Here is a 25,887-nt window from a genome sequence, read left to right as displayed (position 1 = left end):
TTAATGACCACATAAAACATTCCAGTATGTAGAATAATATTCTATCATACGTAACATAATGTAACCACTTTATTTTGCGACATTCAGATTCTAGTTATTTTAAGTAAAACTACAAAGAACTTCTCTATGTATAAAGCTTTTCTACAGTTCGGATCCCCTCCATAGAATAGATGTCACACAGTATAAGTACACATCAAGGCTATGGACATTTTAGAACTTTCCAGAGCGGCTGTGTGGGTTTATTTAGACTAGCACCCGTAGTGCAGGGGAGTGCCAGCTCTGCTTGTGCTAGCTGGGCTGCGTCCTAAAGTGCCACATCCAATGGACCCCTTCCCAGAGCCTTCAGTGGCCTCCTCCCCAAGAGAACCCCCAGGCGGAGGCTCAAGCAGAAGTGACTGGCCCAGGAAGACTAGGGGGGTCCGAGAAAATGTCTTCTATCTCTAGGTCAGGAATCTAATTTCTCTGTTGCTTGCCTGTAGACCGCAAGCCTGGACCTTATTGCCCAGCGCTTTCACAGGACTGTCGTTTGGGAATTGCCCGTCTCACGCTCGCCACCCCCCTACCCGCCCCCACCCCCCTAGCTGGTAGACAGCAGTTGTGAAATTTCCCTGGAGGTTCCTGGGGCCAAGGCTCAGTTTGCTCCTGGCGGCCTGAAAGGCTGTTCCCACTGCCCCAGGAACCTCGGAGCTGGGGTGCCAACGCATGGGTGGCTCCAACCACCGACACCTGCACACGGGGACCCCTGTCTGTCTGGTCCACAGCTGCACCCCCAGCTCAGGACAGGACACCTGTCAGTAGGTGCTCAATAAATGCTTGTCGATAGATGCATGGTCACTGCTGGGGTTCAGGACGCAGCTAAAAGGAGTCTGCTGTGGTTTTGAGCTGATTTGAAGTTCTTGTTTGGAGATGTTTGAAGGAGTGTTTGGCGAGTGCTTGGCCGACAGTGGGGTTCTCCGGGACGGACTTCTTTTGGCCACTGCGGCTTCTTGCCTGCCAGTGCCGAACTCCTCAGGAAGGTATATCTGGCTGGCTGGCTGGCTGGCAGTTCTTATACAGACTCTCTGCCGGCTCTGCGCTTACCCAGCGTGACAGAGCGCTTGCTGGAGACGCAGGATGCGGAGGATCCGGGGGGGGCCCCGGGATGGCCTGGGGTGGCCCGGGGGCCGCGGGCTCTGCGGAGACGCGCGGGGACGGGGCGGGGCGCCCTCTGGCTCCGGAGGCCCCGCCCGCCCCGCCGCGCACTTGCCCGCGGAGCGCGCCGCCTGGGGCGCGGCTGTCGGTGCCCTGCGCTTGGCTGCCCTGGACCCCGCTGCGCTCCCGGCTCTCTCCGCGCCCCAGACCTGGTAAGTCAAGGGCTCCTGCCTCCCGGCTCCTCGCCCGGAGCGCGATGCCCCAGGCCGGCGACCCTGAGCGGGCTCCAGGCACCCAGTCTCAGCCCCTGGGCCAGGAGGCGCCGCGATCCCCTTAGTGGGAGACAGAATAGGTGGTTCGGCCTCACGCCTCCTTTCCCTCTGCCTTCTACACTTCCAGAACGCATGCCTAGAAAATCATCTCACCACCAAACAACGACAACATTTTCCCATTATTATTAAATTACAGTCGTTCCTGGAGAAAATTGGGAAAATACTTAAAAGCATCCAAAGAAAACTAAAACCGCCCATGACCCCAGCCCCCCGCTTGGTTTCAAAGACCTCCAGATGGGGCAATATTTGCAAACGCACCCAGCCTCAAAGGGAATCTTTTGTGGGTTTTCTTTGGACCAGAAAAGTTTCTTGGGCCTTGGCATCTCCCCAGGGAGAAGGCATGGGACACGCAGAACGTTACTGGTATCTGATCTTGATTGTAGTAACTGGGGAAAATGTGGAACTTTCAGAAGAAAGTTGACCCAGTAGCCGTCACGTGTTATGTGCTGAGTATATCACGTTACTCCGCCCCGCCCCATCCCCGCCCCCTGCCCCCGACCCTCGATTTTTCAGACTGCTGTATGTGAGCTGTTTGAGTCCACTTTTAGGTTAAGAAGGAGCTTCCAGCTCCATTGAGGAAGGGCCTTGTCAATAACCACAGTTGTCACTTATGGTCACCATGGTGGGGAACTTTGCTGTGATCACACCATTGCTTTAATTCATGTGATGAGTGAATTGCTAGAAGGCGCTGTTGACTCTGCTCTATGGGTTTCTAACCAGGGGGCAAAACCCCTCTGCTGGCTCTGCTCTGTTTCCTGCTGCTCATCAGAGATGAGCTGAGGATGGGTCTGAGGAAGGCATTCTTAGTTTCCAGAATATTCAGGTATGTATTGCTTTTGACAGGTTATTCAAAAGTGGATTGTTTTGAAAATAAAGTACCCTGTGAAGACATCAGAGGGATTCACTCCTGTCGTCTTAAGTCTCTGGAGGCAGAGCTGGTGAGACAGTTTCTGTGTGGTTCGGGCTTTCCAGTAGTTGAGTGGGACATTTACTCACTCATGCATCCATGCATGCGTGCCTGCATCTGTCAATATTCACTGTGCTCCCGCCACATGCCAGACACCGTTCTAGTCTTCGGGATACATGGGAACAACACAGGCAAAGATCCCTGCCCTCAAAAGCTTACATTTTGATAGGGAAGACAAACAATAGACAATGCACAGAATAAATAAGAAAAACTATACTAGGTGCAGGTGATCAAGTACTATGGATAAAAAGGAGGGCAAGGTAAGAGTTACGGGAATTGGGGAGGATGGGTGAAAATTATGCTGTATTATTGACAATTATCGATGGCTTTGAACCTTTTTAGGAATAAGGTGGGTTGCAGATATATATAGTTATTAATATAGTTATACATAACTATATTAATAATATAAAATTTAATATACAAAATAAATAATGCTAATAAAATAAATATACATAAAATAATTTAAATTTTATTATATCAAAACAGATTACATTGAAAGAGGTTTTCATTTGGTTACACCAAGCTCTTTTCAGAGTGTATTCTACTTTGTTGATTATTTGCTCTCACATTCACATTGTAGTTGTATTAAATTTAATACTTTGCATGCCCGTTTAATTCAGCAAACCCATATGGACTCATTCTGGGGGCTGGAGTGAGGACAAGGTGAACCATACAGTCTCTGATCCTCCTGAGCTCCTGGAAATGCATAGACGAGCCTACAAATGATTACAACACAGCTTAGAATCTGAGTGGTACAGACTGGGTACTATGAGGGCTCAAAGCAGGGGATGGGACATCTGGAAGGGGCTTCACAGTTTGGCATAGGAGTGTGCTTTTGGAGGACCAGTAGAATTTTGGCAGGCAGACATGGTGGTCATGACTCTCTTGCAGAGAGAGCAGCAAAAGCAAGAGATAGGAAGGTTGTGGGCTTGTTTCATGCCTCCCCAGTCATCCCATCATCCCCAGTTTTCAGATGAGGAAACTGGGACTCCCCAAATTCATTTAATTTGCTGAGGGTGAGATTCTTCCTTCTATGTGACTTCAGCTCCCTTCCCAGAGTCTGGGAATCCTGCTGCCATCCATTCTCCATGCCAAAATGCTCATCCTTTTTCCCATGTTGAATTTGACCGGGTCCCTCTCATCAGCTCTCTGGTTCACATTTCCACCCTTCACACCCCAGAGCTCCTCTCTGCCACCCACAGAGAGGTCTGGGATGCTCTTAGCCCTGTGACCAGACTCAAGAACCACACCGCACATCCAGCAGGGAGGTGGCAGAAAGCCCTTTACAGATCTTTGAGGACAGTCAAATGCGGTGCCTCTGTACAGGTTTCATCCTGACTGTTTGAGACCTTGGCCACCTTAGTGATTCCTCTCCCGGGAGAGAGGAAGGTGAGAAGCCCAAGACAAAGCCCGCTGACTGCCTGGGAGAGTCTGGGCCCCTCTTTGCTGCTAGGAGGTAAATATATCTCCAGAATTTGGACATCGTGTTTCGATAAAGATGAAGACAGTTGACAGGTATTTCCAAGGCAAATTGGCTCACAGAATTCTTGACTCAGTAAGATCATATTCCCCCAAATTAAGCTTATCCATAATTGTTTCTACCCTAATTCTGCTTCCTGAAACAAAAAATGCTGATTTCAAAACTGGATGCTCTTTCGAGGAAATGCTGACAAGAATGGCAGGAATGTCATCCCCATCCCACCTAGATAAGCAAGCTACGGTACCGTCTGGGAGCCGCGAGGAGTAGCTAGGACTGAGCCAGGGCTGGAACTCTGGAACCCTGACATTCCTCTTCCCCTGACTTGCCCCCAGAATCTGTCCCTCTCCGTAGAGAGCTTGGAGTCAGTCACGAAAGCCTTGCCCTTTTAGTAAATGCGTAAGAAAGAATGAGAGGTGCGGTACTAGGAAATCTGTTCTAAAAGCCTGTTATGGGTACTGATATGAGACGGATCTGGAACTCCCGGGAGAGAGGCAGAAGGGGCGGTGTGTGCCGGGAACAGCGTGACATCACCTACTTCCCCCTCTCCCCTGGGTACAGTTGGGGCGTTCGCAGGATCCCGGGGTGCTGGAGGCATGCTTGCTGTCAATTTGCAGCTCAGCTCGGCTGTCCACAGTCCCGAATCCTGAGTGATTCTCAGTAGACCAGCAGCTCTGGGACTCAGCTTTGACGGAAAAAAATTGCACTAACCTTTGTTGGGGGCAGTGTCTATGCCTCCTGAAGAGTCTCAAACCCAGGCAGAAGCAGAAACTTCTAGACCCCCACCCCACTTCCTTCTTTCTGGGCCCAGTAAGGCCAGTTTGAGAATGTTTAGCACAGGCTGATCATCAAATTGGTTGTGTTTGGAGCTGGACCTCCCTGGTTCCTGCTGCTTCTTCCTCCTCCAGCCCCCTATTTCCTGTGCGAGCTACAAAACGCTGTGGTTCTTGCCGGTGGGGCAGAGGGCTCTTCTGATGGCATATGTAGGTCAGAAGCCAGTTCCCAATTAGTTAGACTCAGTTTTACCTGACACAAGTAGCCGGCTCCTTGGTCCCTTTGAGCTTAAATACAGATCTGCCTTCTCTCTGCAAGGTCCTGAGAGCTCCTTTTTCTATGCTAATAAAATGTGAGTCCATGGCTAAAAGATTAAAGTTTAGATGTATTTTTGATCGCAGACGTGACCTTGGGCAAGTCAGCTCACCTCTGTGGAAACCAGTTTTCTATGAAGTTAAGACTGTTGGATCAGCTGGTCTCCACATCCATTTGAGTCCAACAGTCCTCACTGTGGCCACTAGACAGTGCTTTGGCATTATAATGGATGTGAACTTGGAGAATGGGACATAAACCCACAGCTGTTGTGAGGATTGGCTTCTGTGTCGTTTACACCATGCTGATTATTAGAGGACGTTGCCAAACTCATTTTGTGACTCAATACGCAAAAACACCACATGACCCAGCATGCAGGCCTTGGGGGCATAGAAGGCATTTAGCAAAAGCGATACAATAAATTAAGTGTAAAGTCAGCAAAAGATTTTTCGTTAAAAATGCAGAGTTGTTATTTGAAAGGCAGTTAAGGAACTTGGCTTTTCTGGTCCAGCATAAAGTTACGACAGGCTTACCATAATGTTGAGATGCCACTGTGAGTTAGAACAGGGACAGCTGAGGTCATGGTGATGACTTGAGAATTTCTTTCCGCAACTCCCGTTCAGATTTTCTCAGGGACATGCAAGACTGAAAAAGAAAATCTGAAAAACAAACAAGATTGGAAAATTATGCTATGAAGTTATTATTTCTCTTCTTATATAATTCTTCCGGGTACTCTGCAGCACAAAAGACGGATTGGTTAATTTCCTAAGGGCCCACATCATAGCTCAGTGGTTCTCAAGCTTGAGTGCAAAGTAGGATCACCTGAGAAGCTTTGAAAAGTCCCAATGCCAGACAGGAACCCAGACCAAGGCCTGTCTTCCTCTTCTTATAAGGCCACCGTCCTATCAGATTAGGACCTTACCCTTATGACCTCATCTAACTTAGTTACCTCTGAAAGACCCTACCTCCAGGTTCAACTGCATTAGGGGTTAGGGCTTGAACGTATGACTTGCTGGAGAGAACAATTTGGCCCATAGCGTATAAATTAAAAGGCACACGTACGACACAATGTGCGTATTAAGGGAACTCGTTCTGGTGATCACCTATGGAGGCAGGGAGTGGGGGTGGTGAATAGAAATAAAAGTGAATCAATTTATCACTTGATCAGTCAAGAGAGGGCATTATGTAGATCCCAGGTGGCACACACCATGACCGAGTACTCCCCCGTCATACTCTGGTAGGGCACCCCTCTTACTGAGATTTTTAAAAACTGTGTGGGGTGTGTGTTTGTGTTGGGGTGGGGGGTGGGGGTTGGGCCAATACATATTTTTTGATTTCAGGTTGCACTTTTCTTTTAGAAAGTTTTCCTGGGAAGTTCACCCTCCCGCAGTGAAACCTTGACTCCCAGGATGATCCTGTCTAACGCCACGGCTGTGACACCCTTGCTGACCAAGCTGTGGCAGGGGACAGTTCAACCGGGCAACAACACATCCAACCTGGCCCGCAGGTCCCTGGGCCATGATGACGGCAAGCTGGCGGCACTGTACATCCTCATGGTGCTTGGCTTTTTCGGCTTCTTCACCCTGGGCATCATGCTAAGTTACATCCGCTCCAAGAAACTGGAGCACTCCCATGACCCGTACAATGTGTACATCGAGTCTGACACCTGGCAGGGGCAGGACAAGGCGTACTTCCAGGCCCGGATTCTGGAGAGCTGCAGGGCGTGTTATGTCATTGAAAACCACCTGGCTGTAGAACGACCCACTGCATACCTTCCTGAGATGAAGCTGTCATCCTGACCCCGAGACTGGTCAGAATTGGACAAAGCCTCCCTGATGATCTGATTTTTCCAATTACATGTTCCTTATATTCTTTCCTGCATGAGTATAATTCGGTTTTTTTTTTTTCTATCATAAGGGGTGAAAGGTAGATTAGTAACACTATATTTCTAAAATCACTTTCCTTCTATAATAGGCTGTGAGCCGCTCCCCAGTATGTGTGCCTGCCTTGTTAATTTCAGCAAAATCCCTGAGATCACGGTCTCTGAGAATAACAGCTGTCTTTCCCTGACTTCCTTGCAGCTAGCAAGGTCCTGTGTATGAAGTTATGGCCAGTTGAAGTGGGAATGATGAGGGCAATTTCCCAGTGAGTATTGAAAAGGAAAGGATGTGTCCTCCACTCCCCTCTCCCCCTTCCCCGCGGCTGGGACATGGATCAGGTGGTGAGCCAGTTTTGACTCTGGAAAAGGACAGTGTATTCACAGATGGTACAGCAATAAGAGTCTGGGTCCCTGGGCCATGGCATGGGGCAGGGTCTGGTCAATCAACAGCTCAGACTTTAGAGGAAAGGGAAACTAACTCCGATCTTCCTTGGGCCAGTGTGATTTTGGTTTTTGTTAAAGTAACAGAATCAAAATCCTAACGAATACGCCTTCCTTATGGGACTGAGACCCAAGACATAATGTTTCCATATTCGTTGCAAGCATACTTCCCCACTTGCTATGGGACAAGACTTACTCTGCCCTTTTCACTCGTACCCTTACCATGGTGGCTCTATCCTCCCCTTCCTCTCCTGCCTCCTCTTCCCCCCCATGCCCACCCTTCACACACACACACCCCAAACACACGCTCATACCCAGAGGCACACACGTGCACACAGAAACACAAAGAGAAACACACACAGATACTCAAGGACACACACACACACACACACTACCTAGTCACGTAGCGCAGTTGAGATGCAGAAGGAAAAAAATCCTGCTTCAGAATGTGTACCAAGGGGAAGGTACTCGGTTTTCGTGGCAGGAGGGAGGGTTGCATCCACCACCTCAAGAGCTCAGGGGAAGGCGTGGGTGTGGGCAAGGGGCAACACACGGGACTGAGGTGGCAGGGCCTTTTGAGGTAACGTGCCCATCGTGGTTGAATTGTGACCCCCCCAAAAAGATCCTCTTAACCCTTCAAGTCCTAACCTGTAAACATGACCTTATCTGGAAATAAGGTCTTTGCAGATGTGATCAAGGAAGGTAAGGTCATTGGGGTGAGCCCTAATCCAATGTGGCCGACATCCTTATAAGAAGAGGGAAATTTGGGCAGAGATAGGAGTGGCGCTGCTGCAAAGCAAGGACCACCAAGGACCGAGGGCCACCACTGGAGGCTGGGAGAGGAAAGGAAGGATTCTCCCGGATGGCTTTCAGAGGAAGCAGGGCCCCAAGACCCCGTGATTTCAGACTTCTGGACTCCAGAACGGGAAGACAAGGGGTTTCTCTTACTCAAAGCCACTCAGGCTGGGCTAGTTTGCTCCAGCAGCCATGGGAAGCTCGCGCAGTGCCTCTGCCCTGACCACCCCTCCAGAGACAGCGCTTTCCTCCTGGCCCTTCTCCTCACAAGACAGAGATTCCCTTGGAAACTTCCCTCCCGACTGAGAGCTGGGAAAGGGATTCAGGGGTGGAGGCAGACGGTGCCAGGGACTTGCTCATGGCAGTGGAAGGAGCCTCGTGAGCATGGCCTGGCCTGAGGGACTCAGAGGACATGTGACCTGGGTCTCAGCCTTCTTCCCTAGCTGCCCTCGGTCACCTGCGCCGTCCTGAACGCTCGCCTGCCTAGGCATTGCTTAAGAGGGTGGAGTACTTAAATAAAACATACTTGTTAGAAACCTGCACATAATACAAATTAGAAGCAACACGTAAGCATCGCTGGCCATCCTCCAATAGACGAATGGGGGGCACAGTCCTTGCTTCATGTAATAGACAGCGATTCCTTTGTGGGCTTGGGGGCAGAGCTCCCAATGGGACATCCCTTGGACAGAAGCCTGGCAGAGTTACTACAGTCCTCGAGACCAGTGGTTATTTGCGTCAGAGTCCTTTGAAAATCTAATGAAAGCTATGATCTCCCCAAATTGCACACAGACACATTTTACCCACAATCTCGGGGGTTCTTGGGCCCCTGGAAGCCCACCTATGATTGCTGGCATCTCCTGGCCACGTGTGACTTCCCTGCTGTGACAGACACAGTTGGCCCCTAGTGAAGGAAAGCAGGCTGGGCCCAGGAGTTTGGAGAGGAACCCAGAGCGCACGTGGTCCACAGCGTGATTTACAGCGGCAGGCAGACTTGGGTATTCCAGGCACACAGACCAGTTCTTTATCACCGGTTCACTTCCCCCCTGAGGTTCTGCCCCTTTAAGGCAGAGGGAGATCCACAAGCTTTAGTCCTCCCCGTCCTTGAAGCACCAGGCATTCAGCTCACTTCCCCACACCCCTCAAACCTCTTAGAAGCCACACATGTTCGAATGCTTGTTACCATATTTAAAATTTTGGGCGAGCATTCGTAGAATGCCTGCTAGGAGCCAGGCACTGTTCTAAGCCCTTTCAAACTAGAATCTCAGTGCTTTGTGCGCAATATTTTATGTGTTCATTGAATAGGACAACATGCCTTTTGAGGTATTAAAAACATCTTTTTAAAAAATTAGAGTCTTTTATCATGACGTGTAGTGTGTGTTTTGTTAATATCACTATGATCCTTTTAGAAAGTGGGTGTGGGTTCTTGGGGGGCTCCGGAATAAGGAAGTATGATTGCCCGTGGTTCAACTCTGCCGTAGACTCTGCCCCTGATCCTACAAGTAGCAAACAAGGGAGCAAAGCCCCAGGTGGAGCTGCAGGCAGACTGCCGAGCGCCCCTTCCCCTATTACCCAAGCCTCCTGCTAAGGGGGTGGGAGGCTGCCACTGCTGCTGAGTCCCAGACGTCCTCAGCCAGCCAGCAGCTTGGGCAGACTCTTGATGAACTTGTGATATTTATTTGATTTCTTTTTAAAGTTTTTGGCCGCACCCCACGGCATGTGGGATCTTAGTTCCCCAACCAGGGTTCGAACCCACGCCTCCTGCATTGGAAGGCAAAGTCTTAACCACTGGACCACCGGGGAAGTCTGGATATTTATTTGAAATGTCCTGATTTTTTAATGTGGGCAACTAATTCGATTTTATTTTTTTTAATGTGTGGGCCAAACAGGCTATGACCTTGAACTGAATTCTGCTCAAAGACCACTGCTTTACAACCTCTGCTTTAAGCAGAAAGAATAGCTCCGGGACAGCCCCAGGCCACACTTGATAGAAACCAGAGTCAGGGAGGGGAACCTGCATCTGAAGGACTGCCCGCCATGGTGGCAGAGGCAGGTGGAATCAGTGGCAGCAAGCCCCGAGGTGGGGGCCTGGCCAGTGGACCCTCAGATCCCAGCTCTCTGAAAGGATGCTGCATCGGGCTGTCTTTACCTGGCACGTCCCATTCAGATGCCAGGCCCCTCACCCTCTGTCAGTATAGAAGAGGCCATTACGGCTCCAAGTTTGCTCTGCAGATTCTTGGAACCAATTGTGGAGTCCGCCCTGGAGAGATGGGCCCACTCTATGAGCAGACAAACCAGGCTTGTCTACAAGGCTGACCGGGGACTCGGGTACACTAGCCAATACGAAGGATGGCACGCACCTCACCGCTCCTGGAGGCGCGCAGCCTGGCTAGGCGAATGGCTCCAGGTTAGATATGCCCCACGTGCAATTCACCAGACAGTTGGCCTTGGAGAGCAAGCTCCCTGAGGTTTAACTAGACCATGGCTGTCACTTAACTGCTGAGGAAACTGAGGCTTAGCGAGGTTCAAGGACACACCCAAGGTCATCGCTTGCCTGAAGGAGGAAGCCAGCAGGAGGTGTGCTTCCCTAACTTCTGCCCTCGCTGACAAGCCAGGGGTTCCTGGGGGTCTGTGAGGTGGGGAAGGAATGACGGGGCTCTGATTTTATTCTTTTAGGCACACTAACCCGACTTGATCATTCTTTACGGGATATCATCTAGGAATATCAGACAATTTACTCTCCAAAAGGGTCCTCCTCGTTCCCTCCCTTTCTAGGCCCTTTAAGGGCTATTCTTGTTCTCCTTTTTAGCCCTTGTTTGTTTAACCGTTTGGTTTAGTTTGTGTCTTTTAGGCTCCAACAGTTTGAAGTAAGACTCATGATGGCTCAGAGAATTCAGCCAATTCCAGAGGAGAGTGGCCCAAGTCCCTACAGGTCCTTGGAACAGTCAGTGAGGGACTTCTATACCTCTAGGATAGGCTAGGGTCTGTGGTCCCCATCCAGCAGGAAGAAGTTTCAGAAGAAGAGACCTTCGGCCTCTTACCCCTTAAGAATAAGGGTGTAGGGTGTCTCGGGGGGGATGAGACAGGCTGACCCTTTGCTGCAGTGCTGCAGTACTTGCACCTGGACACACCTCTCCTCAGGCAACAAAATACAAAGAAACTGTATGAGCTAAGTATAACTGCATGCATGCACAGTTAGGGCAAATTCTGGACAAAAGATACAAAGAGACCAAAAAACTCAACTGTCAATTTTGAAGAGCCCACAAGCAGGGCGTCCGGGGCACTGTGCATGCCTCCTGCCTGCAACACCATCTCACGGGTGGGCAAAGCACCTAAGCCACCACTCCGCCCTGACCCCTGGACACACCCTTATTCTCACTGCATATAAGGAACAAGCTCGCCTCACCTCAGCGAGCAAGCCGGCAAGGGAACCTATTGTTTGTTCTCGCTCCCCCTTGCTGCAGCGGGGGCCCCATAAAGCCTTGCCTGAAATAAAAAGTATCCTAATACCATCTGCACTGTATACCTAGAGGTCTGCTTAAAGAGACAGAAGGTAGTCCAGCATCTGAGCTGGGCCATTTAAAAAAAAAAAGGCAAACTGAGCCAAAAAGAAGCCAATTGCAAATTCTGATAATATGGCTTGAAATATTCTCTTTGCCCTGGCTCTGAATTTCAGTTTCCCCTCAGGACACTATGGTAATTCGATAGTAGCCATAACAAGAATTAGAAATAAGCTGACAGGCAGAGAAAACTTTTAGGGATTCCACAATCTCTGAATCTCCAGACAAGCCCGTGTGTGACTTGTGTGTTAATGCGTGTGACTCTCTCCAGAGGATGCCGGATCTTAAATCCACATCAGTAGATGGCTTCTCTATGGGCACATAAATACTAAAAAAAAAAATGAGAAGTAAATACTAAATCAGATTAAGGGAGATAGCCAAAGGCTATGAGAGCTTGAGGACAAAAGAAATGTACAGAAAGCTAAGGATGGATTGAGAAGGGGTGGTAAATTCTTTAACTGATTCATTGGGTACACAAACAAATCTAAATACAAATACAAAAAGGAGTCAAGGACTTAGAGCAATCGGCCCCTCAGTTTCCTCGGTGTGTCTGCTTAAGGTCAATAAAGCCAGGTGTCTTAGACATTTCCAGAAATACAGGGTTTTGTCGGCCAGTCTGCGCGGGCAGAGGAAGGCGCCCTGGGTGTGGCTGCCCCCTGGTGGTCAGGTTGAGAATCTCCAATGCGCATGGAGCCCTGAGCACCTGGAGCCGGGTGGGTGCCTGCTTGGGGCCGGCGAGGTTCTCCGGGTGGGCTTCAGACATTCTCTGGAGGCTAAACTTCTACTCACTCATCAAGTTCAGCAGGACAGAGCCCACCATGGTCATCATTACGAAACAGGAGGGAGAGAGAGAAGCAGGCCTCTGGAGGTGCCGTGGGAGGCCCCTCCTCTGAGCAGGGGCCCTGGGGGCTCAGAGTTCTCAGGAAGTTGCTAGGACCGCTTCTCCCTTCCTCTGTGCTGGAACCTGCCCACCCGCTTTCTAGGAATCTCTTCATCATCCTTTCCAGCCGTTGGGAAACCATCTCTCACCCAGACCTCAGCCCCTTTCCATTCCAGGCCTGTGACCATTCCTGCTCTCACGGAAGAGGCTCAGCAAATCTGGGGTGACAGTAACCTAAGTGACCCTGTTCAGATATTGTCACAGGGAGGAGGAATGGGGAAAGTGGTTGCTTGTCTAGGGCCCCCACCATGGGTGTTTTTTTTTTTAATTTATTTATTTCATTTATTTATTTTTGGCTGCGTTGGGTGTTTGTTGCTGCGTGCGGGCTTTCTCTAGTTGCAGCGAGCAGGGGCTACTCTTCCTTGCGGTTGCGCGGGCTTCTCATTGCAGTGGCTTCTCTTGTTGCGGAGCACGGGCTTTAGGCACACGGGCTTCAGTAGTTGTGGCTCGCGGGTTCTAGAGCGCAGGCTCAGTAGTTGTGGTGCACGGGCTCAGTAGTTGTGACGCACGGGCTTAGTCGCTCCGCGGCCTGTGGGATCTTCTTCCTGGACCAGGGCTCGAACCCGTGTCCCCTGCATCGGCAGGCGGATTCTTAACCACTGCGCCACCAGGGAAGCCCCCACTCTCCACTGGGTGTTGTCCCTCTCACACCAGACAGGCCCCAGAAGCAGGCTCCTCTCAGACTACAATGACCCAGTGCAGTGGGAGGGAGTGGGAGGTGGGAGGATGGGGGCTGGACTCAGCCCCCGGGGCGGGAAGTCTTCCCCCAGGACGAGGAGGGGCCTTTGGGCTAACTTGGCAGTGAGTGACCTTAAGGTAGCATAAGGAATGGAGAATGTGGCTTCTTTACTGCTTTTTTTTTTTTTTTTTTTTTTTTTTGCGGTACGCGGGCCTCTCACTGTTGTGGCCTCTACCGTTGAGGAGCACAGGCTCCGGACGCGCAGGCTTAGCGGCCATGGCTCACGGGCACAGCCGCTCCGCGGCATGGGGGATCCTCCCGGACCAGGGCACAAACCCGCGTCCCCTGCATCGGCAGGCGGACTCTCAACCACTGCGCCACCAGGGAAGCCCCCTAACTGCTTTTTAAACATAGCTTTTCTGTGAGAATTCAGTGGGCGATCATATTAATTTCCTGTGGCTGCCATAAACGATGACCACAAAATTGGTGGCTTGAAACAACAGAAAGGTATCCTCTCATGGTTCTAGAGGCCAGAGTCCAGAGTCTGGGTGTCAGCAGGGCCTTGCTCCCTCTGGGGCTCTGGGGGAGGACCCTTCCCACCTCTCGCGGCTTCTCGTGGCTTCTTGGCTTGTGGTCATGTCACTCCAACCGCTGTCTCTGTCTCACCTGGTCTTCTGCTCTGTGTGTGTGTCTTCTCCTCTTCTTATAAGGACATCAGCCATCAGATTTAGGACGCCACCCCAGCTGCTACCGTAAACCCAGTTGTGATTTTTCTCAAGTGATGTTTTCACCGCATATTCTCATCCTTCAACCACGGACTTTATCACTTATTTTGTGTCTGATCAGTCAGGGTCCAGTCGGGAAAAGAGAAACCTCACTGTTTTGGCGGAGAAATTAATAGGAAGAATCGCTTAAGCAGGTGTTAAAGAACTGAAAAGGCGAAAATGGGAAAACAGGCAGAGAAAACTAGGAGGTCCTAATGGCAGACAGTCGCCAGCAAACAAAGACAGGAAAAGGTTGAGGGTCTTGTTGTCTCTTCTTTGAAGCCGATTGCCCTGCAAATCCTCCCACAGGCTGCCTGAAGCAGGGAACTGGAGGGAAGGTTGTTTATTTGGGGCTAAAATGTAAACTAACCCATGGGGGCTACTCCTTGGATGTCAGAAGCTGCCTTCCAAGCTTCCAGGCTGGACACATGCTAGGTCAAAGCTTCTCGCCTGTTTCACTTTAAAGGGTGGCCTTTCTGATATTTGTGGCAAAAAGAAAAGAAAAGAAAAACTCCAAAGTTTCAGCTATTAAGCAAGTCCTCGAGAGCTGGCAAGACTGAACCCCTCCTGGTCAGGGATGTGTGAATTCAGGGAGCAGCTGAGGGCCCGCACATGCGGGCTAATGCTCCATCAAAGGAGGAAAAGAAAGAGAGAAAGAAAAACATCACCACATGGTCAAGTCAAAGGGAGGGAGGGAGGCCCACGCAGTGCCAAGGAGGACACGAGGGAGAAGGTGCATTTTCCCTGTGCCCACGTGTTCACAGGACCGTTGGGAGAAATTGAAACAGGCGTGGAAACTTTGTTTTTTGATGCAGCCAGAGGAGGATGGGAACATTTGACGGCTGCATTTTTCAAGCTGATTTCTTGGATCAAAGACTTTGGGGCCTTATAGAGCACTGAGGCATTCAGGGTGTCACTCCCCCCCCAGCTCATAAAGGTCACAAGATGTCAGGACACACTGAACTTGGGAAAGACTCAAAATGGATGTACTAACAGGGCAAACCACAGCCATTGACCCCGTGCATGTCCCACTGCTGGACAGCGCTCAACTCCGTTGGACATCAGACCACAAAACTCACATCACCAGTAAGGTACAGAATCATTGGGTTTTGGAGACAGGAGGAATGTTCTAGACTAGGGTTTGGCCAACTATGGCCCACAGACCAAACCTGGCCAACCACCTATTTTTTTTGTTTTTTTTTGGTTTTGGTTTTGGGGTGGTTTTTTTTGTTTGTTTGTTTTTTTGGCCACGCCGCAGGGCTTGCTGGGTCTTAGTTCCTCAGCCAGGGATTGAAGCCGGGCCACGGCAGTGAGAGCGCTGAGTCCTAACCACTGGACTATCAGGGAATTCCCCTGTTTTTGTAAATAAAGTTTTACTGTAACACAACCACACATTTATTTACATATTGTGTAAGGTTGCATTCCTGCTACAGAGGCAGAGTTGTGTTCTTGTGACAGAGATCATATTGAATCACAAATCCAAAAATATTGACTATTTAGCCCTTTACGGAAATAAAGGAGGCTGACCCCTGTTCTAGAACGATCCTGAATTTTTTGATGACTTGGCCATACTTGGTAACGTTGGCACCATAGGGCTCAGGGGATGCACATTCTGGAGCATGCAAGTACAGGAGCCACAGGCGAGAGGCAGGTAGGCACTCTCTGGGGTCAAACTGAGGCAGGCCCGGTTCTTCCAAGTTTTGTCTGTTAAGCATGGAATACCAGAATTGGATTTTTTTTAAATCAATGACTATTGAGTTATGTACTTTACAATTTTTTTTAATGCTTTTGTGTGCATTATGTGTGAAATCCACGTGTCTAACCATCGTTCTAGAAAACACGAGCAGCTCCCGCGTGGCTGTCTCATCAGCGCCCTCTATTGAAAACCCTTGAGCTGGTCACCCAGGGAATCCGTCTGCGGCAGCTCCCTGGGGATGGCCTGCTTGTTATAGCAGCCTCTCGCCACACGGTGGCAGTGCATCCATCGGTACCTCGGAGCCCTGCCCCGCAAGAATCCCGGAGTCCAGAGTCGTCAGGGGCCTCTTGGAGCCCCTTGGAGAGAGAATGTCTAGTGGTGGTAGCATCAGGACAGCCTACACCGAACTACTGAATCAGTAATTACCGGGGACACAGAATCAGAGGGAGAATGAATTACTGAATTTCAAAGGGCTTTTGCAATAAAGTCAGGGCAAGCTGCACATACATAGTTTTCACACCTCTTGTGATTCTCTCTTGCGAGGCAGGCTACTTCTCTTACACAAGGGAACATTTCTACAAGAAGATGCAAATCAGGGACAGAGATGGACGTCTAGGGGATTGGATTTTAAATGTTTGGAAGCAAGACTTTCAAACATACTAGCATAGAAACAGCTGATTCCATGTAAAGAGTTGATGTGTTCATTGCAAACTCCTCACTCTTAAGAAAATAGATTTGCCTTTTCAATAGGTAACAGGCACATAGTAAAAAACAAACAAACAAATCATTTAAAAGGAAACTGCCCAGAGGACAATAAAAGGATTCTTAGGTCTCTTTTTAGAAATATTCTTTGCATATACAAGAATATACAGCTTTTATATACAAATGGTGGACAACACGCCAATCTACATCCTGCTTATTTTTTTCCTACTTATCAAGATTTTGAAGATTGTTCCTCTTCAGTACACAGACATCTGCCTCAGTCCTTTTAATGCTCGACTAGGATCCCATCGCGTGGATTTCCGTACTGTCCTTACCAGTCCTCTCTTGATGGACATTTAGATGGTTTCCAATCTCTTGCTTGCAATGACCAGACCTGTACATATGTCCTGGAAATATGCTCACATCACACCTAAGTCCCCCAGATTCCCAGAAGATGACTGAGTGGTCAGAAGGTATGTGTGCTATAAAATTTTAATAATCCCAATTATCCTCAATAATAATAATAAAAGCTGACTTCTATGAGCTGTCACTGTGTGTCAGACACCGTTCAGACTGTTTTGTATACCGTGGCGAACACACTGTGGATGGATAGACCCACTTTGCAAATGATCTTTACTTGTCTACCAGCAGTAAATGAGATCTCTTTATAATTCTGATTTGCATCTATATTGTTATGGGTGAGAATAAGTATATTTTTTCTGTTTAAAAGACACTGTTACTTCTTTTTCTTTTCTTTTATTAAATCTTTTTTTTTTCTTGGACTTCTTTTTCTGTGACTAGCTGTCCATGTGCTTTGACCATGTTTCTGTTGAATAGCTGACCTGTTTTATTTAACGTTGAAAAACTTTTAAATATTAACGAATTTGACACTTTACCATATGTGTTGCTAATGCTTCCCCCAAGTTTATCATTTATTTATCTCTTGTCTCGATTGATAGTATTTTGCTTTTGCCATGAAGGCTTTTTTTTAAAATAAATTTATTTATTTATTGGCTGCGTTGGTTCTTCGTTGCTGTGCGTGCGCTTTCTCTAGTTGCGGCGAGCAGGGGCTACTCTTTGTTGTGGTGCGCGGGCTTCTCATTGCGGTGGCTTCTCTTTGTTGCGGAGCACAGGCTCTAGGCACGCGGGCTGCAGTAGTTGCAGCACGTGGGCTCAGTAGTTGTGGCACGCGGGCTTAGTTGCTCCGCGGCTTGTGGGGTCTTCCCGGACTAGGGCTCGAACCCGTGTCCCCTGCATTGGCAGGCAGATTCTTAACCACTGTGCCACCAGGGAAGTCCCCACGAAGGCATTTTTAATGCTTATGTAGTTGGATTGATCAGTCTTGTCTTTTGTGACTTCTGACTTTTGCGTCGTGCTTGGAAAGACTGCCACAATCTGAGATTATAAAAATAACTCTCCCATGTTTGTTCTAGTTCTTTTATAGCTTTATTTTTTAAAAATTATAATTTAGCTGCATCTGGAATTTATTTTGGCATAGCAAAGTAGAGATCCAATTTAACTCTTCCCCAGATGTTTACCCAGTTGTCCCATGCATTTATTAGATAACCAATCTTTTCTACACTGATTGGAAACATTCTCTTTATTTTATCCTATTTTCCTGAATGTTTTTGAATCTATTTCTGGAATTTATTCTGTTCTACTGGTCTGTCTGCCTGTTTATATGCTGGAATCAAGCCCTTTTAATTTCTGTGGCTTTACAATATGTTTTAACACCTTGGAGGGATATTTCATTACTGCTTTTTTCCTATAATTTTCTTGGCTATTCTTGCATGTTCAATTTTACATATAAATTTTAGACTCAACTTGTCTGTGTGAATTTGAATGGAGCACGGCTCTCAAAGTCTTTTTCTAAATGAGAAATTTAGCAAATTTATTTACCTCACGCTTCTGGTGAAAGAGGAGGGAAGCCAAACAAAGAAAGTTAACAAAGATATTTCCTTTGAGGAAACAGTTATCAGTTTATATCTCTGCCAGAGTCAACATAATTAAGTAAAACGACCAGTTTGAATGATAGCTTTGGGGGAAGTCAAGTTTACTTTTCTCAGAGGCAACCTTGAAATCCTGGGGGTTCGCCTATTCATTTGTTGGAGTAATACCTGCAAGGATGGGTGTTTATGATGAAGGATGCTGTCTGCTGCCCTCTGTAGCTGCAGGGGAAGAAGAACCATTTTCTCCTTTTGATTTTGCTGTGATTTTTCAAGCCTAAAAGTTGGAATTCTATTCGTTGAAACTGAAAGAAATATGGACCTGAAAACACGAAGTATATCATTGGAAAGGAAAAGGCAAGAAAAATATCATTAACAAATGGAGTAAGGGCTCTGAAAACTTGGCATTCATTCAGTGTAGTTTGGAAAACAAAACAAAATGAGAACAACAAAAACCCAAAAACCTCTGTTGATCTTTTGTTGGGATTGTACTAAATCTATAGATGAATTTGGAAAGAATTATCATCTTTACACAAGTGAGTCTTTCTAAGAATAGGAAATATTTGCATTTAGTCAAATCTTCCTTTTTGTCCCTCTTTTTAAAGATTTTCTCTGTATGAATCTTATGCATTTATTGTACTCATAGGTGTCTTATCTTTTTTGGTTCCAATTGTAAGTAGAATCTTGTCTTCAATTATACTTACAAAGTTATTGCTGTTAATATAGATTCTTGGATATTGATTTTTTTTAGTATTTATGTTGTACCCACTCAGCTTACTGAATTATCCTACTAATAGTTTGCTAATAGTTTTGCAGTTGATTCTCTTTATTTTTCCAATTATCCTACTAATAGTTTGCTAATAGTTGCTAATAGTTTTGCAGTTGATTCTCTTTATTTTTCTAATCATACAGTCAATGATAATTTTTGCCTTCTCTTTTCCAGTTTTAGTACCTCTTGTCTAATTGAATCGAATAATTCCTCCTGTATAATATTAAATGACAGTGGTGATAATGGGTGAATGTGTCTTTTCTTTCTTTAGTTTCCTTCCAGTTTTATTTAGCTATAATTGACATACAGCTCCATACAAGTTTAAGGTGTACAGAATAATCAATGATTTGCCTTACTTACATCATGAAATGATTACCACATAAGGTTATGGAACATCCATCATCTTACATAGATACAAAATAAAAGAAAAAAATATTTTTTCCTCCTGATGAGAACTCTTAGGATTCACTCTCTTAACTTTTATATGTAACATGTATCAGTGTTAATTACATTTATCATGTTGTACATTACCTTCCTAGTACTTATTTTTCTTATACCTGGAATTTTGTACCTTTTGACTGCCTTCATCCAATTTGCCTGTCTCCCACCTCTGGTAATCACAAATCTGATCTCCTTTTCTATGAGTCTGTTTGTTGTTGAAGTATAATTGACCTATAACTACGTTAGTTCTTGGTCTACAACATTGTGATTCAATATCTCTATATATTTCAAAATGATCACCAGGATAAATCTAGTTACAATCTATCAATATACAAAGATATTACTTATTATTGACTGTATTCCCCGCACTGTGTATTTCATACCCATGATTCATTTATTTTTTAACAGTAAATTTGGACCCCTTAATCTCCCTCATCTATTTCTCTCATCCCCTCACCTTCCTCCCCTCTGGCAACCACTTGTTTATTTTCTGTATCTATGACTCTGATTCTGTTTTGTTATGTTTGCTCTTTTTTTTTTTGTTTTTTAGATTCCACATATATCATTAGTAATATTTTAATATTAATATTTGATTTATTTTCTACATAAATCATACAGTACTTTACTTTCTCCAACTTATTTTACTTAGCATAATAGCCTCTAGGTCCATCCATGTTGTCATAAATAGCAAGATTTTGTCCTTTTTATGGCACAGTACTATTCCCCTGTGTTTGTGTGTATGTGTGTGTGTGTGTGTGTGTGTGTGTGTGTGTGTATCACATCTTCTTTATCCATTCATCTATTAATGGGCACTTAGGTTGCTTCCATATCTTGGCTATTGTAAACAATGCTACAATGAACACAGAAGTGCATATATCTTTTCAAATTAATGTTTTTGTTTTCTTTGGATAAATATCCAGGAGTGGAATTGCCGGATTGTATGGTAGTTCTATTTTTAAGTTTTTGAGGAACCTCCATACTGTTTTCCACAGTGGCTGCACCAATTTCCTTCCCATCAGCAGAGTACAAGGGTTTCCTTTTCTCTACGCCCTTGCCAACAATTATCTGTTGTCTTTTTGTTAACAGCCATTCTGACAGGTGTGGGGTGATTGTGTCTTATTCCTGACTGTATTGATGTCCTTCTAGTGTCTCACCATTAAGCATAAGTCCAGTTTCTGACTTCAGATATATTTAATTTAGCATATTAGAGAAATATCGATCATCTTATTTATCAAGATTTCAAAAATCAGGATGGAATTGAAATTGACCAAATACCTATCTATCATCTATAAAGATGAACACATTTTATTTGACTATTTTTGTGGTAAATCACGTTAATGGATTCCTAATATTAAACAATTCTTTCATAATTGGTATGCCTGCATTCATTTGTGGTGTATTATTCTTTTAGTGTACTATTGGGGTCTATTGACTAATATTGTACTTAGAATACTTACATCTTTATCCAGAAGTGAAGCTGGTCTGTGGTTACCTTTTATCATGGTGGTTTTATAGGGCTAGGTTATCACCGATGTAGTGGCTTCCTCAGAAAAATTCGGAAGATTTTTCCCTTCTCCATGCTCTAGAGCTGATTAAAAGCAGCCTTCTTTATCAGTAAAGGTTTAGTAGGATTCACCTGTGAAATCAGCATAACCAGATTCTTCTCTGGGTGGATGACTCACAAGTTTTTCAGCATCTTCTATGGTAACCGATATTTTCTGATTTTTAAAATCTCCTTTGGGATCAGTTTTGGTCATCTACATTTTCCTAGAAAATCATTAGTTTGGTCAAAGTTTTCAAATTTATTTGCACAGAATTGAGCAGGTGAATTGAGGAATCATTTCTTTGATTTTCTCTATATCTATTGCTATTCCATTCACAATTCTTATTTTGTATATTTGATCTTTGTCCTTTATTTCTTTATTAGGGTAGCTAATGGTTTATCCATTTCCTTCCTCCCTTCCCTCCCTCCCTCTCTCCCTCTTTTTCTTTCTTTCTTTCTTTTCTGTTCTTTCTTTCTTTCTTTCTTTTTCTTTCTTTCTTTCTTTCTTTTCTTTCTTTCTTTTCTTTCTTTCTTTCTTTCTTTCTTTCTTTCTTTCTTTCTTTCTTTCTTTCTTTCTTTCTTTCAAGGAAGCAGGTCTTAGATGTATTATTAGCGTTATCAATTTTCTGACTTCTAAATTCTGCTCTTACCCTTTTTTAATAAACCACTTCCTACCCCCACTTTCCTTAGGATTATTTTGTTTTCCTTTTTCTAACATCTGGAATTAGGTGCTTAATTTACAATTTTAAAACAGCCTTATTGAGATATAATTTACATACCATAAAACCTACCCATTGTAAGGGTACAGTTTGATAATGTTTAGTAAATGTATACAATTGTGAACCATTACCACAGTCCAGTTTCAGAACATTTCCATCAGCCTAACAAGTCCCCTTGTTCCTGTTTGAATCAGTTCCTATTCCCACCTCTGGCCCCAGGTAACCACAGATCTGCTTTCTGTCTCTGTAATTTTGCCTTTTCTAGAAATTTCATATAGATGGAACATTACAATGTGTGGTCCTATGGGTCTTGTTTCTTTCACTCAGAATAATACTTTTGAGGTTCATGCATGTTTATTGCTGAACAGTGTTCCTTCATAAGGATATACCACATTTTGGTTTTCCATTCATCTGATGATGGACGTTTGGACTATTTCCAATTTGGAGCTATTATGAAAGGTACTGATATTAATATTTATGTATATTATGTTTATGTATACATATTTATGAATATTTAGTCTTTGTGTGGACATATATTTTTGTTTGCCTTGTGTAGATACCTAGGAGTGAAACTGCAACGTCATGTAGTAGGTATATAGTTAGTTTTTAAAGAAATTGTCAAACTTTTCTAGAGTAGTTGTACCATCATCATTCTCACCAGCAATGTATGAGAGTTCCTGTTTCTCCACATCCTTGCCAACATTCAGTATGGTCCACTTTTTAAATTATAGACATTTTAGTGAGTGTATAGTGATACATCATTGTGGTTTTGATTTTCATTTCCCTAATGACTAATGGCGTTGAGCATCTTTTCATGTGCTTGTCATCCATTTGTGTACCTTCTTTGGTGAAATGTCTGTTCAAATCTCTTTCTGACTTTTTATTGAGTTGTTTGTCCTCTTATTATTAAATCGTAAGACTTTGTCATATATTCTCGATGCAAGTCCTTTATCAGACAATTGACTTGCAAATATTGCCTACCAGTCTGTTGTCTTTTCGTTTTCTTAATAGTGTTTTATGAAGATCAAAAGTTTTGCATTTTGGTGAAGTCCATTTTATCAGTTTTTTTCTTTCATGAATAGTGCTTTTAAAGTTATATCTAAGAAATCTTTGCTTAATTCAACATCACAATGATTTTCTTCTATGTATTTGTCTAGAAATTTTATAGTTTTCGCTCTTACATTAAGGTTAAGCTAAATGATCCATCCTGAGTTAATGTTTGTGTATAGTGTAAGGTAAGGGTCTTAGTTCACTTTTAAAATATGAATATCTGATTGTTCCACTGCAATTTGTTGAAAAGACTGGACTTTCCCCATTTTTTTGGTAAATCTATTTTTAGTTTTTCTTCTTTACTAATGTTAGCCATATTGTATAGCAGATATGCACTGTTTTTAATTAATTTTCTAGATAACATTTTACTTTTAGTCTTGATTTTCATTTTAACTAAGAATTTTCTGAACCTTCATTTCCAGTAGCAAGACTTATATTTTTCAATTTTTTAAATTAATTTCTGTTCTTAATAATTGTTAGTAGAGAATATTTCTACTTTAAAAAAATGTCCTTAAGTGTCCTTTACAGCCAAATATATGATTTTTGTGTATGTGAAAATTTAATGGTTCTTGGAAAAAAAAACTGTATTCTGTATTTTCAGGACATAGAGTTCAATATGTATATATATATATATATATATATATATATAATTAGTTCTGTCTTATTAAATATATCAATTATGTATTTTGATTTCTATAACTTTACTTAAAATATCTTGTTTATTTTTTCTATTATGGGCCAAGAGGTAAATTTAAATTGCCTGCTTCTATATTTTTTCTGTCATCTTTTATTTTCAGTAAGTTTTGCTTTATGAATTTTTTTTTTTTTTTTTTTTTTTTTTTTTTTTTTTTTTGCGGTACGCGGTCCTCTCAGTGTTGTGGCCTCTCCCGTTGCGGAGCGCAGGCTCAGCGGCCTTGGCTCACGGGCCCAGCCGCTCCGCGGCATGTGGGATCTTCCCGGATGGGGGCACGAACCCATGTGCCCTGCATCGGCAGGTGGACTCTCAACCACTGCGCCACCAGGGAAGCCCTGCTTTATGAATTTTGATGCTGTATTATATGGTGCATAGATACTCATGATGTTATATGATCAGAGTAGATTATTAAGTGCCTCCTTTTACTTTATTTAATGCTTTATGTATTGAGTTCAACGTACATGATATTAACATGGATATTTCTGCTTTCTTTATGTTTGTATTTACTTTGTGTGTCTGTGCCCATTCTTTTTCTTTTGATATAATTAAGTGATTTAGATTAATTAATAATTGTAATCTGACTTAGAACATGCCTGGCACATAGTAAGTGCTAATTAAGAGTTTGCTGAAAATAAAAACAAACAAAGCCTTTCTGCATTTCCTGAATGCAAAGTATAATTGGCTATTGTTTGTGTTGATTTTTTTCATCTGCAATATATAGATAGGACAAATTTATTTAGTCTTGGTTTATTACCTGGTTTTAGATCATGCTTTTTGTTTTTTCTTTTTTATAAATTTTATTTATTTATTTATTTATTCCTGCACTGGGTCTTCGTTGCTGAGTGCGGGCTTTCTCTAGTTGCAGCAAGTGGGGGTTACTCATTGTTGCGTTGTGTGGGCTTCTCATCACGGTGGCTTCTCTTGTTGCAGAGCAAGGGCTCTAGGCACACGGGCTTCAGTAGTTGTAGCACGTGGGCTCAGTAGTTCCGGCTTACAGGCTCTAGAGCACAGCCTCAGTAGCTGGGGCACATGGGCTTAGTTGCTCCATGGCATGCAGGATCTTCCCTGACCAGGGCTCGAACCCATGTCCCCTGCATTGGCAGGCGGATTCTTAACCACTGTGCTACCAGGAAAGCCTGCTTTTTGTTTTCAATGCTTTTTTATTTTTCATTTTTCTTATTTGTTGTATTTTCTTTGCTTTGCATGTGTGCACCTTCTGACAATGTGAAATCTTTATAATTTGCTTCTTCCAGTAGGCTTTTTTTTTATTAATGTGAAATTCACATAACATAAAATTAACCTTTTAAATTGTACAATTCAGTGGCATCTAGTACATTCACAATATTGTGCAACCATCACCTCTATCTAGTTTCAAGGCATTTTTGTCATCCCAAAGAAAATTTCATACCCGTTAAACATTATTACCCATTCCTCCTTCTCCTAGCCCCTGGCAACCACTAATCTGCTTTCTATCTTTATGAATTTACCTTTTCTGGACATGGAATCATACAATATGTGACCTTTTATATGTCTGACTTATTTCCCTTAGCATAATGTTTTCAAGATTTTTCCATGATCTAGCATGTACCAGTACTTTATTATTTTTTTAACATCTTTATTGGAGTATAATTGCTTTACAATGTTGTGTTAGTTTCTGCTGTATAACAAAGTGAATCAGCTACATGCATACGTATATCCCCATATCTCCTCGCTCTTGCGTCTCCCTCCCACCCTCCCTATCCCACCCCTCTAGGTGGTTGCAAAGCACCCAGGTGATCTCCTTGTGCTAAGCGGCTGCTTCCCACTAGCTCTCTATTTTACATTTGGTTGTGTATATATGTCAATGTTACTCTCTCACTTCGTCCCAGCTTACCCCTCCCCCTCCCCGTGTCCTCAAGTCCATTCTCTACGTCTGTGTCTTTATTCCTGTCCTGCCCCTAGGTTCATCAGGACCATTTTTTTTTTTTTAGATTCCATATATATGTGTTAGCATACAGTATTTGTCTTTCTCTTTCTGACTTACTTCACTCTGTCTGACAGACTCTAGGTCCATCCACCTCACTACAAATAACTGAGCTTCATTTCTCTCTATGGCTGAGTAATATTCCATTGTATATATGTGCCACACCTTCTTTATCCATTCATCTGTCAACGGACACTTAGGTTGCTTCCATGTCCTGGCTGTTGTAAACAGTGCTGCAATGAACATTGTGGTACATGACTCTTTTCGAATTATGGTTTTCTCAGGGTATATGCCCAGTAGTGGGATTGCTGGGTCT

General features: G+C 44.5%; 2 protein-coding genes across 2 annotated transcripts in view; both read left to right on the top strand.

The window, feature by feature from the left end:
- Positions 1 to 6,402: 6,402 nt before the first annotated feature.
- Positions 6,403 to 7,084, top strand: KCNE1 (potassium voltage-gated channel subfamily E regulatory subunit 1; the record flags this gene model as incomplete). Its single annotated transcript, XM_079922365.1, has 1 exon — positions 6,403 to 7,084. The coding sequence occupies one exon, from the start codon at positions 6,403 to 6,405 to the stop codon at positions 6,790 to 6,792; it is 390 nt and encodes a 129-aa protein (XP_079778491.1). The 3' UTR covers positions 6,793 to 7,084.
- Positions 7,085 to 7,969: 885 nt separating this feature from the next.
- Positions 7,970 to 25,887, top strand: part of SMIM34 (small integral membrane protein 34) — a gene marked incomplete at both ends in the record, with an annotated part of 29,872 nt that continues 11,954 nt past the window's right edge. The window contains 1 exon segment of the mRNA XM_079921463.1: positions 7,970 to 8,015. Coding sequence (XP_079777589.1) covers positions 7,970 to 8,015 — 46 coding nt within the window.

This window comes from Stenella coeruleoalba (assembly GCF_951394435.1).
Source record: "Stenella coeruleoalba genome assembly, chromosome: 5".
Lineage (NCBI taxonomy): Eukaryota > Metazoa > Chordata > Mammalia > Artiodactyla > Delphinidae > Stenella > Stenella coeruleoalba.
The sequence above is the reverse complement of the archived record's forward strand: the minus strand, read 5'-3'. Positions and strand labels throughout refer to the sequence as shown.